General features: G+C 49.7%; 4 protein-coding genes across 4 annotated transcripts; 2 read left to right on the forward strand and 2 right to left on the reverse strand.

Moving 5' to 3' along the window:
- Positions 1-844: 844 nt before the first annotated feature.
- Positions 845-3,595, reverse strand: PADG_05850 (STE/STE20/PAKA protein kinase; the record flags this gene model as incomplete). Its single annotated transcript, XM_010762937.1, has 3 exons — positions 845-1,257; positions 1,332-1,431; positions 1,541-3,595. 3 exons carry the CDS (start codon positions 3,593-3,595, stop codon positions 845-847), a joined length of 2,568 nt encoding a protein of 855 aa, XP_010761239.1.
- A 3,109-nt stretch (positions 3,596-6,704) lies between these two features.
- Positions 6,705-8,311, reverse strand: PADG_05852 (NADH kinase; the record flags this gene model as incomplete). Its single annotated transcript, XM_010763135.1, has 3 exons — positions 6,705-7,857; positions 7,962-8,076; positions 8,158-8,311. The coding sequence occupies 3 exons, from the start codon at positions 8,309-8,311 to the stop codon at positions 6,705-6,707; spliced, it is 1,422 nt and encodes a 473-aa protein (XP_010761437.1).
- A 1,259-nt stretch (positions 8,312-9,570) lies between these two features.
- PADG_05853 (uncharacterized protein) lies at positions 9,571-10,901 on the forward strand (the record flags this gene model as incomplete). The annotated part of the gene is made up of 2 exons (XM_010763136.1): positions 9,571-10,421; positions 10,487-10,901. 2 exons carry the CDS (start codon positions 9,571-9,573, stop codon positions 10,899-10,901), a joined length of 1,266 nt encoding a protein of 421 aa, XP_010761438.1.
- An 819-nt stretch (positions 10,902-11,720) lies between these two features.
- PADG_05854 (uncharacterized protein) lies at positions 11,721-15,593 on the forward strand (the record flags this gene model as incomplete). Its single annotated transcript, XM_010763137.1, has 3 exons — positions 11,721-12,569; positions 12,631-14,235; positions 14,304-15,593. 3 exons carry the CDS (start codon positions 11,721-11,723, stop codon positions 15,591-15,593), a joined length of 3,744 nt encoding a protein of 1,247 aa, XP_010761439.1.
- Positions 15,594-16,555: the final 962 nt, after the last annotated feature.

A 16,555-nucleotide genomic window follows, 5' to 3' on the forward strand; every position in this document is an offset into this window, starting at 1 on the left:
AATTTGAATTGGGAGATTGTAACTCGCTGCTTAAGGAGTCAAGAAAGGAACAGAAAGGAAAAAAAAAGTTAAGATATCCATTGAACCAAACTCGAATCGGATAACGTCCATACATATAACGTAGTAAAAACATGACTCGCCCAGTCAGAAGGTAAGAGAATCATGTAAATGGGAGGATAGGGTGATAAAAGGGTGAAAAAGAAAATTGAATAACGCCCTCTGATAAAAGCAATAGGATAGTCCTGGTTCCTCAAAGGAGAAAAAGAGAAATAGAAGAGAAAGAAAGAGAAAGAAAGGAAAACACGTATAAAGCGTAACCTAATTAACAGAGGGGAGATAAAACACACGTTTTACCTGAAGGGATTGAAAACGTTGAAAACAAACACGAAGCAAAAGGCAATCAAAGAGATAATTTGAAGAGGGAGTGGATGCTGTCTGTATCGGAGGTATTCTTTTGCTCTTTGATATGGTCAGGTCAGGGGACAATGGGCAATATATGTGGGAGCAAAAGGTGTCTCTAGGAAACTCCGCAGAAGAGAGAAGGGAAGAAAAGAAAAGAAAAGAGATACAAAAAAGGAAGAAATAAAAACAGTGCTGTGGCAGGAGTATCTCTAATCCGTCCATTGCTGTCAGTATAATCTGGCCATATAATTGAGTGCCCGCCCACATGCTCCGTTAGGAATGAGCATAGAAATTGGAAAGAAAGAAAAAAGAAAAGAAAAGAAAAGGGAAAAAAAAACAAGAAATGAGATGAAGAGATAAAGTGAAGAGAATAAAAAAACCGTTAAAATGTTCGTATCAGATCATTTACTGTGTTTAGGTTCGGGTATTTCCACCCCATAAATCATTGCCCCGGATTTTTCTTAAACTTCAACAACTCTGCCAAACTCGCCAAACTACACCCGGACCTCAAAAACTCATGGGACAGCAGCTCATCCGACGCTGCACGACTATTTACATCAACGCACAAACACACGCTCAAGAATGACTTGAGCTCCTTGCTAAGTTTCTCAGGCTTTTTGAGACGCGGTGTTCCATTCGTGGCAATAAGGAATAGGGCTTTGAGCGGTTCCTCGTTTAGATACGGGGGTTCGGATTCGATCATTTCGATGGCCATGATGCCTAGGGACCAGATGTCGACGCGAGGACCGTATTCTTTTTGCTTGACAACTTCGGGGGCCATCCAGTATGGGGTGCCGACCATGGTGGCGCGCTTGGATTTTGATTCGGTTAGTTTGGCGCAGAAGCCAAAGTCGGCTGGAGGGGTGAGGTTGTTAGTATTAGGTTTTATCATACGGCATTTATACCGTTAGTATGGGGCGGATACGTACTGATTTTGACGTTTCCGACACGGTCTAGAAGGACATTGTCGCTCTTGATATCACGATGTATGATCGACTGGCTGTGTAGATGTGCCAATCCTTTGCATGTCTAGAGAGAAGAGAGATGAGGATAAGCACCTACCCTCCTGGAGCCAAAAAAGAGGAGGACATGGGGATCGCAAAGGAAAAGAGAAAAAGAGAAAAAGGAAAAAACTCACCTCAAAACAAATCGTCGCAATCTGATCCTCCCGAATAACGGGATTATTATCAATGACATCCGTCAACGCACCCCCCTCCATAAACTCCATAACAACCCACAACTCATTATTCTGCTCCTGCAAAAACGAATCCAAGAAATTCACAATATTCGGATGCTGGCTATCCTTCATCACTATAATCTCATTGACAATAAGTTCCTTGCGCGGCTGACTTCGCAGATCCATCTGCTTAATCGCAACCTGTCCCCGGCTGCCCTGGGTCCGGTAGATCTCCCGCGCAACGCGGGAGAGTGCATTTTCCTTGACGCGAGCAACGTACACTGATCCGGACGCGCCCTGGCCGATCTTGCGCTGCTTGCTGTACGATTCTGTCGGGTTATCCTTGGAGACGACCTGCTTGAGTAGTTCCATGACTTCGCTTTCGGACATGGTGGACATGCGCACGTCCTTATGCCGAGCCTCCGCGGGGGCTTTCTTCGTCAGGGCGACTTCAGCTTGGCGGACCCCGTCGGGAGTTTTCTTCGCCTTGGTAACTGCTTTGTTGGCAATGTTGAGTGGTTTAACTGTCTGGACAGGAGCCGGGAGGCGGCTTGGAGCAGGACCTTGGGCGCCAGTGCCATTGTTCTGGGGGCGTTTAACTGGCGTCTGGCTACCGCCGTTGTAACGGGCAGTGTTTGAAGAAGGTTGCGGTCGAGATCCATCTTGGCGTGCAACAGATCGCAAGGATCCATGGTGGTTAGGGGTATCCCCGGATCTCTGCGAAGACGGTTGCGTACCATTGGGTGGTGAAGGTGCAGCACGCTGAGCGGTCATCTGTCTCAACGATCCTGGAGTTTGTTGTCGATTGCGATCGGAGACAGGAACTTGAGGAGCTGGTCGAGAGGGGTTATATCTGTCACTATCTGAGCTGCCATAGCCTCCAAGTTCCTGCTGAGCCATTGGGACGCGATTCTTGGGTAGCGAGGCATTATACGCCTCTTGTTCTCGACGAGCTTGCTCCTCTTCACGCTGACGTTGAAGTTCCCGGATACGACGCGCCTCTTCGTCCATGCGACGTCGCTGCTGAATATCTGGCATTTCCTTGGACTGATCTGAACACTGTTGGTCATGTTGGCGATCTGCATCCGACGCATTGCGCTGCGAATGTGCGGGGGAAGAGCTCTGGGAACGGTCTCCAGGACTCCGCTGATTCTGGTTATCAAGACGCTGCAACCCAGTTGGTTGCTGAGTTGGCCTTGGGCCGGCAATAGAACTACCCACGGGTGACACATTATGGCCCTTGCTAGCCTGGCCCTCGTAAAATTGTGGATTCTGCTCGCGCATTTTGGCATCGTAAAATTCCAAGGCTTCGATCACGGCCTGGGGGTTTTTCTTGTAGTCCTCTTTGGTGATTGCGGATGTAGATAGCAGCTTCTCCCACTCAGCCGGAAGGCCCACAAAGGCACCAGTCCGGGGGTCGAAACCGACATGCACGCGATGGCTGAAGTTGGTTGGGTTGGAAACACCACCCATTCCGGGACATCGCTCGTAGATCTTGTCAATCCATTCGTAGATTTCATCGTCATTCTTGACCTCGCAGGTGATTGTTTTCGTCGGGATGTCACGATTGATCAAAACGTTGCGGGGGCTAGCATCTTTTGGGTTTGCGATACGGGTGATCTCAAAGGCCATCTTACAGTCTTCCGAGCGAGTTACGGCAGTGACATTACTGAGTTGGATCGACAGCACGACCTTGCCAGTTTCATTTTTCAGGAAATCCAGTCGAAATTCGCGCAGGATGAGGTAACGTTGGTTCCAACCGGCCAGAAACTTATCTTCCTTGCATCGGACGTAGCCTTCTTTGATCACGCTGACACCACCCATGCTGCCGCTTAGGTTTGATTTCGTCTGGCTCAACGAAAGCTGGCTGGAATTCGGGAAGACAGAGAGAGTTGGAGTAGAGGGCGAGTTTAGGGACATTTGGCTGAAACTTGTAGCAATGCTGGAAGCGGTAGAACTGGAAGTATTGACGCGGGGACGGTCAACCGGAGGACGTGGAGCAGGCCCTGGATTCATGAACTGATCCCGTCCATAAACGCTGGTTATGTGTTAGTGCAAGGTGAATTGAATATGAGTGTTAATGGAATTTATGGGTTGACAGGGGCAAGTAGTGTGCCATGTTGCGTTGTGTTGCGTCGTGTTGTGTCGTGTCGGTAATTTTTGATTTATTCTTGTTGATTACTTTCGAGAAACTTGCCCATTGCTAGGGCGATTCACAGTCTGGAGTGTTCCCATAACACCACACCACCCACGACCACAGCGACCACAGCAACCACAGTGACAACCACGTCATGTTCAAGCAGAATAGAAAACAGGAGCTGACTGAAGACTTACTTGGATTGAGATGATGCCATTTTGAATCAGGGCAGAAAGGCACACATAAGGGAGTCAACTCGGGTGTTGCAGAGTGTATGAAGAAGGGTGAGTGCAAAACTCTGTGGACAGGTGACAGCGATGACGGATGGGCAGTGATGGGAAAAAGTGTAACTATTTGGGGGGGGAGGGGGGGGTGGCTGCGGTTTGCTAGTCCGCCTCTATATTTGCTGTAACTTTAAGACGTTTTTTAAACTATAACGTTCGAGGTCAGCATTATTATTAAGAAGCATCACGACAACAAGGACAGTCTCACAAGCCAAATGATACCGCTACGGGGAATGCAACCAAGGGGAATACGGCCTGCTGCTCAGCCGCAGAGAGTTACTGCACGGAGGCCGGTTAGACATTGAGATAACCCGCATACCAGGGAGAATATTGCAGGTGAAGATGGGTCCACTGGGTGCTTTTCTTTTTTCATTTTCATTTTTCATATTGTTTTGGGGAGAAGGGGGGGGGGGGGGGGGGTGGTTTGGATAGGGAGCAGCAGCCTACAGAGAGAGAAGACACTCACTGATAAGCGGAGAGGTGTTGTATCAGGTTGTGTCGAGCGTCGAGTGTCGAGTGTCGCGAGGGAGAGGGAGGAGGGTGAATTATTTAGCCCAAGGCCTAGACGACACGCCCTACAGAGATTTGGCGCTGTAGTCCACCAGCAGCGCGTCGAGGTTCGGCCGTTAGTGTCTATGCACTGTGAGGGAGGCGGGTAGAGGAGGCGTTGAGGGTGGAGGAGGGGTGGTTGGGACAAGAAAAACAAGATTAATGAAGAAGAGGGGATTTTGAAGATAGAAGCAGACAGAAGAAATAGCTGAAGAGGGTGAAGGTTGGAGGTTGAGGTTGAGGTTGAAGTTGAAGTTGGGGTTTGAGGCAGAGGCGGAGGCGGAGGTTGAGGCGGCAAATCCAACTGAGCCGCGTGAATAATCCACCACACCGTAAAATCAAGTAAATACGTAAAGGAGGCAACTCTCAGAGAGGACATTTTACTTGCAAATATATCTCTCGTCTTCCTTGTCTCCTCCCAGCCAGCTAAACTAACTACACATCCCCTCTCTCACAATCCCCTGTTTGAATTCAAGAGGCTGGGGAGGAGTCCCTCCCCCTTTTCCGCCGTAATCATAGATCTACTCTTGACTTTGCGCCCAGGCAGTTCCTCTCACGAACATTGATGAATTAATAAACCATTTAAACACCCCATTCTCCATATCGATATCCGCGTGAATACACCCTCCAATTACCTATCTACGAAAGGGGGGAAGAAATAAATAAACACGTCCTCAGTCCCTGGTTCCCCTTTTAACTCAAAGCAACAAACCCGAATTGTTTCCAGCCCGACCCAAAATCCAGATTGCGATATGCTTCGATCTTCAAAAGACAAGGTTTCCGCATATATATAAGGAATGTGTTACGGCTCCCTTGTCTCTCTCTCTCTCTCTCTATCTCTCTCTCTCTCTCTCTGTGTCTGTCTGTCTCTCTCTGTCTCTGTCTCTCTCTCTCTCTCTCTCTCTATCTCTCTCTCTCTCTCTCTGTGTCTGTCTGTCTCTCTCTGTCTCTGTCTCTCTCTCTCTCTCTCTCTCTCTCTCTCTCTCTCTCTCTCTCTGTCTCTGTCTCTCTCTACCCCTCTCTTCCCCTTACCAAATCAGATAGATACACATGTCCGAGAAAGGGAAAAGAGGGGGGCTGGTAGGTGATAACTATCGTCTATAAATCCATAAATAAATAGTCAACCAACTCCAACTCTGGAGTCCAACAATGTCAGCCGCCACCTATGCTCCCCCCCCCCCCCCCCAAGTTAACGTTTCTCCTCACTGGGTTTAAGTTGTCGTCTACCGCCAACCCCGCATATTCGAGTCGATAAACAAACAATCATACGTATCAGTTGCCTGCCCGCTCTGCACTTAGGTAAGGTGTCCACGAACAAGCAGAAAGGAAACATGAAAGAGAAGAACGAGAAGAAAAAGAAGAAAAAAAGAAGAAAAAAAGAAGAAAAAAAGAAAGGAAAAAGAACGGGTGAGAAATGGTTCAGAGCATCCATGTCAGAGATTGAAACATCAACAACCCTCCCCCCCCCCTTTCACAGAGCAGCAGCAGCTGCTTGCTTCAATTCTGCTGGGGTGTGGCGGAACAATCTTGAAACAGCTGCCCTTCGCGCCACGCTAAACCATATCTGGGAATTAAATTGCCTCATTAGGGAAGTAGATTGCCGTATAGAGATTAGCATCTCTGTTTTCCAGTTTCATATACTGGGAGGCAAGACCCCTTTCTCTTGTACCTACGCCGCTTACTTGAGTTTTGGAAGCGGACTCGATGTAAAACGAGACCGACCAGAAGAACAACAGAGAGATTAATCACGAAGTAAATATTAATCTTTCCTCGAGTTTATCCAAGGATAGAAGTTATATTTTCGTTTCTCAACTCTATAACTAATGTGCCAACTTTAAAAAATATATATATATATATAAATATGGTGTGTTGTGCCGTATATACAAACTGTGCCAATGCCGATGCAGATGCAGAATGGAAAGGAATCAAACCAATCAAGAAGAACGCTTCATACAGTTCTCATCACCGCCGCAGCTTGAAGGGTAACTATTTATAAAATAATAATAATAATAATAATAATAATAAATAAAAATGGCGGTTGGGGGCCAGGGTTAGAGTAGGTATGAGAGAGACAGGTGAGGACACTAGTAGATGGCGACCACCAGTTTGCATTTGCCTGCAATAAAAATAAACAGAACGTCAGAAAACCATCCACCTACGCTTCCGACCCAAACGGGTAGTTAAACTTCAACAACCCATTCAACCCCCCAACCCACCCATCCGCCGCATCCCCATTCCCAAACGTCTTCCTCATAACACACGGTATGCCCCCCTTCCACTCCCTCCCAACCCCTCCATCACCACCACCACCAGCAGCAGAACCAGAACCAGAACCAGAACCAAGACTCCCCTTCCAAATGTCCTCTCCCCAAACCCTCACCTCCATCCCAACCCTCAACCCCTCCCCCCTCATAACCCCATCAATACTGACCTCCACCTCGGCCCCCCTATTCTTCCGACTAAGCCTCAACGTCACCGGCGTCCCCGACGGAATAACCAGTGGCCGAAAACTCAGACTCCGCGGGCATATTGGCGTTAGCAGCAGCGAGGGGACGAGCGGGTGGATGATGCTCCCGCCGCTGCTGAGGCTGTATGCCGTGCTGCCCGTGGGTGTTGAGACGATCATGCCGTCCGCGACGGCTTCGGTGAGGAAGCGGCCGCCGACGAAGACTTCGACAACGGCCAGGTGCGGCTGTTTGCCGCGGTGGATTACGACTTCGTTCATGGCGTGGATGCCGTCGTCGTGGCTTTGGTCGGGGGAGGGGGGCGTTGTTATTGTTGTGCCGTTGCTGTGCATATGGACGGGCTGGCCGTCTGGAGTGTAGATGCCGACGCGCAAGCGGCTGCGGACGAGGATTTTGGCGGGCCTGGTGGTACCCATCGACTTGCCACGGGCGAGGGCCCAACCTGTGGCGGTGGTGTTCTCCGAACTGGCCCCTTTCTTCTCTCTCCTCTCACTCTCCTTTCCTTGCTCTAACGTGGGGGTGCGTTCCCCCGGTCCAGCACCGGACATGTACACCTCCCGAAACGCACCCTTGTATTCTGAAAACTTCCATTCTCCCAGAAATCCCAACGTACCCATGCTAAAGGAGAGGATGGGTGGTACTAATTTGGAGGTTGCGAAAAAAGACGATGCACGCAGAATGGTCCCGTCGCCGCCCATCGTGACTGTGAGGTCTATCTTCTCCGGTGGTAATTTTTCGGAGGATGTGTTGGTATATACAGGATACGACAAAATATCGTGAACTTCAGCTGCAGTTTCGCGCTCGAGAATGATAGAGATGGGCGCATAAGTGGATTTTAGATGCCTAGTATCGAGCTGTTAGCCAAATATGAGTAACATGCAAACGTACAAAAGTACCACCATGAAGAAAATAAAATAAAAATAACAATCTCGACCCAAAAACCTTACTTCACAAACTCAATGAGCGACTGTGTCACCTCCGGCGCCCCTTTCTTTCTAACAAGCAGGACATTCTGCGGTGGTCTCGGCCACTTGAGAGCCAGGAGGTCACTTCCGGGTAATTCTATATACGACGTCCATAATGCGTAAGCATATTTATAATGTTTATTTGGTGCAGGAGTGGGAAGGTGAAATTGACGCACACCTTCATACCGGGGGTTCACTGAGTCTGGCAGACGGGCGACATCTTCGATTTGGCGGAGCTGGGCCGCTGCGGATAAAGAACGCCACTGGAGACCCTGGGCCAGTCCGCCCAAGAAGGGAATCCGCTTGGGACAGGTTCGAATGGCAAGCACCATTGTATGTATGTACAGTTACAGGTATGGAGTGGAATGCTATATGTACGCTATGTGCAGCAGGTGCGCGGGGCGTAAAACTCGAGAAATCAAGGGTCTAGATATGTATGCCAGCAGGAATAAGTAAATATCTGGGGAGGGGCCCGGCGTATTTGTCAAATGCGGGACCTGAATACACATTTACTGACAATAAATTAATGCCATACTCCCCGCAGACCGTTTAGTCTGGCACTGGCTCCCCGCCTAATTACTTCACAAACGATCAGGGCAGGGGTACAGCGCGTACGCCCGTGCAAACAAAATAAAGAACCCGAAAATAGACTAGATGCTTCTGCTAGGTGTTGAGCATGGTAAACTGCAAATTAATGTATGCTGAGCCGTCTTCCCTTGACCTGGACGCAGGATGGAGTCGCGGCAGGTTTACTGGAGAAAGCTGGGAACTGAGAGCATGGCGGAGATGGAAGTCGGAAAACGTTCGATGCATCATTACTATCATTATTATTATGTTGGTTCATTTGATGGAATCCTTAGTTAACTTATCATCAGCCGCTTCCTTCAGCCGGGCTGCCGGCAAAACCTAAATCCGACCCACCAACTGAGTCAGCACTTTGTATCACCTGACCTGCGGCTCTTGTCATATGATTGGCCAGGTGGGCGGCTCAAGAGGTGGCCCGTGCTGCCGGTTTTGGCCTTTAAGCTTGGGCCACAAACAAACACCGAGACGTGGAACAGTGAAACGGAACATTTCTCCCCCCCACTCCCAAACTTTTTTTTTTTAACACAGTGTTCGTTCGATACATCAGGGCGCTGCTCGTTCAGATATATATTATTAGTTAGTTCATCTATTAAACATGATATTGTAGTCTCCAGTGCCCAGAGCCCCTGCTTGCTGCTCACCCCTTACCTGGTCATCCCATGTCTTGAGCTGCCCAGGCATCCCCAGGCACCCCAGGCACCCCCAGGCTACAGTGACGTCGACTGTGACTCTGAGAGAAGCTGTTTCTCGCCGCCTTCCAACCTATCAGCCTATCCCAATCCTGTCCTGTCTTGTCCTGTCCTGTTCTGTTCTGTCCTGTCCTGTCCACCCAAATCCTTGCCAGCAACTCTCCGACGGGCCGAACAATTTCAATAAAATCTATGCTCTCTGCAAAAGGGAAAATTCCCATTGTTATCTTGGCCTCGTTGTTCCTCTGATATATATACTAAGCATCTGAATATTCATCTTATTTTTTAACTAGCCGGCAAAGCCACTCACAGCTAGCATGGCACAACCCAAGATGAACGGCTCCCCTAAGGAAGTGGTGGGCCACATCCACCACCGCCCAGCAGCAAACTACAACCTCACCATCCAGATCCTTCGCAGCCTCATCCTAATAACATGGTTCAACTGTTGTTGCCTTTGCATTGTCATCACCCAACTGATAGGCGCACCCCTCTTCTTCATCAACCGCCACTACTTTAACAAATACATGGCCATGACTAAACGCTCCTTCGGCATCGCCATCACCGCCCTGACCGAATGGGGCTGTCCAACCCCCATCCGCGTCAGCGGGGATAAGAGCGTGCAGGGCCAGTTTGGACTGACGAGAGGCGGCAGCGCCAGCGGTGGCGCGAAGTTGAAGACGTATTTCCCCGATCGGATTGTGATGATTGCTAACCACCAGGTCTACACGGATTGGCTTTACTTATGGTGGTTCTCGTACACAGCTCAGATGCACGGGCACATCTACATCATTCTCAAGGAGTCACTGAAGTACATCCCCGTAATTGGCCAGGGGATGATGTTCTACGGCTTCATCTTCATGGCGAGAAAGTGGGCTGCGGATAAACCACGCTTGCAACATCGGCTGGAGAAACTGAAAACGTACCATGAGAGTTGTAGCAGACCTGGTTTGCGCATTTTGGATCCAATGTGGCTTCTTATTTTCCCCGAGGGAACAAATCTGTCCCGCAATACGAAGCGCATCAGCGATGGGTACGGTGAAAAGCATGGGATTCCACCCTTGCGACATCAGATTCTTCCCCGGTCAACAGGGTTATTCTTCTGCTTGCAGCAGCTCAAAGGCACTGTTGACTGGGTATATGACTGTACAGTTGGATATGAGGGCCCACCGTAAGATGTCTAAACCCAGTTCCTAATAAAGGGCCAAGAGCTAACGGTCGATTTCATATAACTAGGAAGGGAAGCTACCCAGACGCCTTCTTCACCATCCGCTCCACATACCTCCAAGGCCGTCCCCCAAAAGTCGTCAATTTCTACTGGAGGCGCTTCCCCATCTCTGAAATCCCGCTGGATGACCAGAACGAGTTCGAGGGGTGGATCCTCCAACGCTGGAGGGAGAAGGATGACCTCCTCGAACAGTTCTATGAGACGGGCCGGTTCCCGCCGTGTGAGTGGGAGTCTGATTTGAGGGATGGTGAAGTACAGCATAACCGCAGTGACACTGGCAGTGACAAAGTTGTCACGGCTAATAACCCCAGCTATTTCGAGTCTGAAGTCAAGTTATCGTGGTGGGTGGAGTCGTTGCAGATATTTGCCGTTCTTGCGGTACTGGGTGCTGTGTTATGTCAGCTCCCTAAGTTGTGGAAATGATGTGGAAATGAAGCTTTTTTTGGATTTTGGTGTATGTTGTTGGATATATACCCATTGCTATAAGCTGTCCTTTTTGGAAAAGGGTGGACTTATGTAGCTGCCTTTTTTTTTTTTTTTTTTTGGATACTTTTGCTACTTGGTTTGTAGTTTTCATTTTGTTGGATAGAACGGTAATGATATAGTTGAGGTCCCCCCTGAAAAGGGAGATTTTGGAATATTAATACCACTATTACTTGGATGATTTGTCGTGTTGTTTGATAATAGCGACCTCGGACTATCTGCTCACGCGATAATAGTATTGGCAGAGTTGCAAACAGCTAGTTTAGAGGATATTTCGGTGCTATCGGCATTGCTCTATTCTTATGATATTCCAGATCAATATCATAAACTATCATTGCTGCCTTTACTTTGGCTCTTGATGGACTGACTTTTTGTTTTACTCCCTTAAGATGCAGCCCTAAGGTCACGGGATTTGACGGATCACGTGCAGTACTCCAAAATTCTTACGTGGCGTGTGTTGTGGCTGGTGATTTACTGTTGTTCGCAACCCCAAGCCACATCTCCATTAACTTTTGAAGCAGATCAAAAGTCAACATCCCGATACAGAACACACCTCTTTTACTCTACTGATTACTCACTACTACAGACGGCCTGCTTTTGTTTGTGGCATGCAGTGTATTCCACTGACATCTCCGATAATGACCTAGACCTTCCACTGGTCGTCCCCTTGCAGGCCTATTCCTCGCGCCGCCTTGCCTCTTCTCATACCCTCTCTGTCTCTCTCCCTTCAATCCCCAAACCCGCCCTGCGCTTTCAACCATGGCACCTCTACAAAATGGCTATACAAACGGCTCATCTACAGAGCAAAATGCCATTTCGTCTGGCTACCGCTTCTCTGATATTCCCTCCGCCATCGACATCCCCGCCTCCACCTTCGACAGCGAAGTCGAGATAAGCCTCGAAGAGCTCCCCGACGACCCCACCGAACTCTGCACCCTCCTCGACAACGAAAAAGCCGCAAAGAACTTTTGGGTCATCATCGCACTCGCATACGCGAAGCAAAACCAAATTGACCATGCCATTGACATTCTCAATCGTGGTCTCTCGTCCCTCGCCCAGGGAATGACCAAGGAGAAGCTCGGCCTGCTGGGTTGGATCTGTTGGCTATACATGCTGAAAGCCAGGCAGGCTCCTCGTGTGGCCCTGGAGGGCCAGCTGGTGTCTGAAGCAAAAACTAAGGATTTCTACCTCCAAGCTGCTACGTCGATTCTCAACGAGGCGTCGCGGCTAAATCCCGCGTTTCCGCCTCTGTTTCTCGCACGGGGAGTTTTGTCGTTATTGCGCGCCTCGTTACATCCTCCCGCAAGGGCTATTAGGCCCGGGACGGTAGATACTTCGGAACGAGTAGAGTCCTTGCGGCAGGCGTTGAAATGCTTCGATGAGTCGGCTAAGGCTTTCGGGAACAGAAATGTTATGGCTATACTTGGTCGGGCGAGGGCGCATTATATGCTGGGTAGATATGCAGAGGCGCTGGAAGGTTACCAGGAGGTTCTGATGAAGATGCCTAATATGAGAGATCCGGATCCTCGAATTGGTATTGGATGCTGTCTGTGGCAGCTGGATTTTAAGGAGCAGGCCAAATCAGCTTGGACTCGTGCTTTGGCTTTGGTGAGTGCAGTCATTAAGCTCATCCACTTCAAGAACATTACTAACAATCTGTACGACACAGAATCCTGAATCTAAGGCTGCGAATATCCTTCTTGGAGCTTACTATCTCTATGATAGCTCTCGTCATGCAACTAACGACCCGTCCTTCGGGTCCATATACAAGTTAGCCATGACGCAGTACACGCAGAAGGCATATAAACTGGACAAGGAATATCCCATAACCTGTGCCATGTTTGGCGGCTATTTCCTCCTCCGCAAACACTTCCCAACCGTCGAAGCCCTTGCCCGCAAGGCGATCGAACTCACCGATGTCAACGCGATTGCTAGTGATGGATGGTATCTACTGGCTCGCAAAGAGCACTTTGAGGGAGAAGCTTCCAAAGCCAACGAATATTACAGCAGGTCAGATCAGGCCAGGGGTGGTAGTGACAAGGGGTATCTTCCCGCCAAATTTGGCGCTGTCCAGATGCAAGTTCAAACTGGGGACTACGATGGGGCCAAGTTCCGATTGGAGAAGATCATTCAGCAAACGAAGAATCCGGAATCAATGACACTTCTTGGTGCACTTCTTGCGGAGGAAGTGTTTGCAGCTGAAGCAAGTCCGCTCAAGGAAGACAAGTCAGCTGAGCTGAGGAAAGCTATTAGCCTTCTCGAGTCTGTTCGTGCATCATGGAAGGACGAGAAGAAAAGGCTCTCGCCTGATGAATCCGTTCTGCTCTACCTTGCACGGCTTTACGAGAACAATGCGCCGGATAAGAGCATGCAGTGTCTGCAACAGGTGGAACAGATGCAGCTTGGTCAGATCCCGGATACGGATCGTCCCGAGGATATCGACGATGAAGAAACAATGACAAACCTGCTTCGGGAGAATCTGTCTCCTCAATTGCTGAACAATATGGGCTGCTTCTTGTATCATGCTGAGAAGGTTGAGCAGGCACGCCATATGTTCCAGACCGCACTGAATGCATGTGTGAAGTCACGAGAGAAAGACGATACAACCGACACAGACGCACTTGTCACGACGATCAGTTATAACCTTGCTAGAACTTACGAAGCGGCGTCTATGCCCGATGAAGCTAAGAAGGTGTACGAAGGTCTGCTAGAGCGGCACAATGATTACACTGAAGCCAATGCGCGACTGACCTACATCGCACTGCGCCAAAGTCCTACCGACGAAGGGCCCAAGAAAATGGCCAAATTGTATGAACTGGAATCGACCAATCTCGAAGTCCGCGCCCTGTTTGGCTGGTACCTCAGCAAATCGAAGAGGCGGGTAACAAATATTGCCGAGGACCATGAACAGCGACACTACAAACATACGCTGCAAGGTTATGATAAACACGATAGGTATTCTCTTACGGGGATGGGTAACATCTACCTCCTTGCCGCTCGGGATATGAGACGAGATACCGAGCAGGACAAGGAGAAGCGGAGGAAAATGTATGAGAAGGCTGTGGAGTTCTTTGATAAGGCGTTGCAGCTTGATCCGAAGAATGCTTATGCGGCACAGGGCATTGCGATTGCGCTTGTTGATGATAGGAAGGACTATACGACTGCGGTGCAGATCTTTACGCGTGTCCGGGACACATTAAGGGATGCGAGTGTTTATCTCAACCTTGGACACGTGTATGCTGAGCTGAGGCAGTTTACTAGGTCCATTGAGAACGTAAGTCACTGTTCCTTCATTGCTCGAAAACATAGTGTCGAGCTACGTGTTTGCTGACTTAAATCTAGTACGAGGCCGCGCTCTCCAAGGACAGACAACACGATACCCAGATCTTGGCTTGCCTAGGTCGTGTCTGGCTCTTGAAAGGAATGCAAGAAAAGAGCCTGGCCGCGATGAACACCGCTCTGGATTGCACACAGCGCGCTCGCGCCATCGCCCCCGAGCAAATTCATCTCGAGTTCAACGTCGCTTTCGTCCAAAACCAGATCGCCTTACTTGTCATATCCCTCCCAGAAACGCAAAAGACTCTCCGAGACGTCCAAGCCGCATCCAAAGGTCTAGATGAGGCGATCAGCACGTTCACCCAAATCTCCAAGGCCAAGAAACCACCCTACCCCCGTGGCGCCCTGGAGCAACGGGCGAATATGGGCAGAAATACCATGCGGAGAAAGCTCGAGCGGACCCTCCAGAGCCAGAAGGAGTATGAAGAGAAGAACGCGACGAAGCTGCAGCAGGCCCGGGAAGCGCGGGAGGCTGAGTTGAGGCGGCGTGAGGAGGAGAAGCGGAAGGCGGAAGAGGTTGAGAGAGAGCGGAAGCGGCAGATTGCTGAGGATCGACAGCGGTTGATTGAGGAGGCGCAGCGGCTTGCGGCCATACGTGCTGAGGAGGAGAAGGCGAGGGAGGAAGCGGAGTATACTACCGATTCCGAAACGGGGGATAAGGTGAAGAGGAAGAAGAGGGCGGCTATCATTAAGAGGAAGAAGAAGGATGGTGATGATGGTGCTGCTGACGGCGGCGGCGGCGGCGGTGGGAGGAAGTCGAAGGATCGGAGTACGGGTCCGGAGAGTGTGGTGGATTCTGATGCGGAGGATCAGCCGGCACCGCGCAAGCGGAGACGACTGGAGAGACGGTCTGTGGTTAGGTCCAGTAAGTATAAGAGTAGTGAGATTGTTGTTGAGTCGGAGAGTGAGGAGGGAGAAGGTGGGGACGGTGATCGAGCCAGGTCTGCCAATGGGGGGCCTGGGGACGCCGGCTCTTCTTCTGAAGTTGAGGATAGGGATGAGGATATGCGCGATGTTGCTGCTAGTGATGGGGAAGACGAGGATGAGGATGCCGTTGTTCAGCGGCGGCGGAAGAAGGTTAATCTTCGTGTCGTAGATGAGGAGGAGGAGGAGGAGGAGGAAGGAGGGGAGAGAGCTGCGTCGCCGGGTGGGGATGACGCTGATGACCTTTTCGGAGAGGCTAGTGGCGATGAGGCTGGGGAGAAAGCTGGGAGTGAGGAGGAGGGGGGAGATCAGGATAACGATGTGGAGATGAAGGATCACGGGGACGATGGTGAGGATGAGGATGAGGAGTAAGGGGGCATTTTCATTTTTCCAATTTGTGTCTGTCTCACATGTAGCATCATGGCCTGTCTAAGGCGGCGCACTACTCTAAACTCAATCCCCCGTCCTGTCCTGTCCTGTCCTATCCTCCAGCTCGTCGGCTCCATTTCACGAACCGATTTACCCCCTTTTCCTTCCATGGAGCTGTCCACAGCATACAGACAGAGTATCCATACCCAACTCGGTTTATTCCCCAGCCTTCGGATTTCCCAAGATCTCGACTAAAGATGTACACTTCAGAAGCTTCTTCTTTTTTTATGATGTTCTCATTTCCCTTGCCTGCTTCCATTTTCGATTTTGCTACAATTCTCTTCCTCTTTTCTTGCTTGACAACGCTTTTTAATTATATGTTTTCAGATCATGGGCTGGCGTCTCTTTTACCGGTGTAGTGCAGCTAACCTTGTGTTTATATATGCGAAGTTCAGCAATTTTCAAAGGCGTATTTCATTTCTCTCTCTCTCTCTCTCTCTCTCTCTCTCTCTCTCTCAACTTGTGTCTGCAGTGTCTGCACCCTCTCGTTTCTCCTATCGTCTGTCCCTGTCGCAGGTACTTGGACCAAGTATGCTATCTCTACGTTCACACATTATCCACCATAGGTAGGTAGCTAGGACGAAGATGGACACGGTATATATGGTTTCTTCCTCCTTCCCACATGCAGTTGCGCTTTATTTTCGACTCTTGCCTCTGGAGATAATCGGAGTTAGATATTCGATGGTATGTATGTACGAATGGCACCGGGTTCGGGGTGATGATTAACTGCTTCGTTTCCCGGTAGCCCAACTCCTCATCGGGCCTGCATGGCCCTTCTTTGGAAAGTTGTAGGCACCCAGCGAAAGGGGTCAATTGGGAGGAGGCGGAGAAGTTGGATAACCGGGAGCTACAATCATCAATCAGCCCGGCCTCACTTTAACATGGGTGGAAATCGCTGCCACACG

This window comes from Paracoccidioides brasiliensis (genome assembly GCF_000150735.1).
Source record: "Paracoccidioides brasiliensis Pb18 unplaced genomic scaffold supercont2.7, whole genome shotgun sequence".
Taxonomy (NCBI): Eukaryota; Fungi; Ascomycota; class Eurotiomycetes; order Onygenales; family Ajellomycetaceae; genus Paracoccidioides; species Paracoccidioides brasiliensis.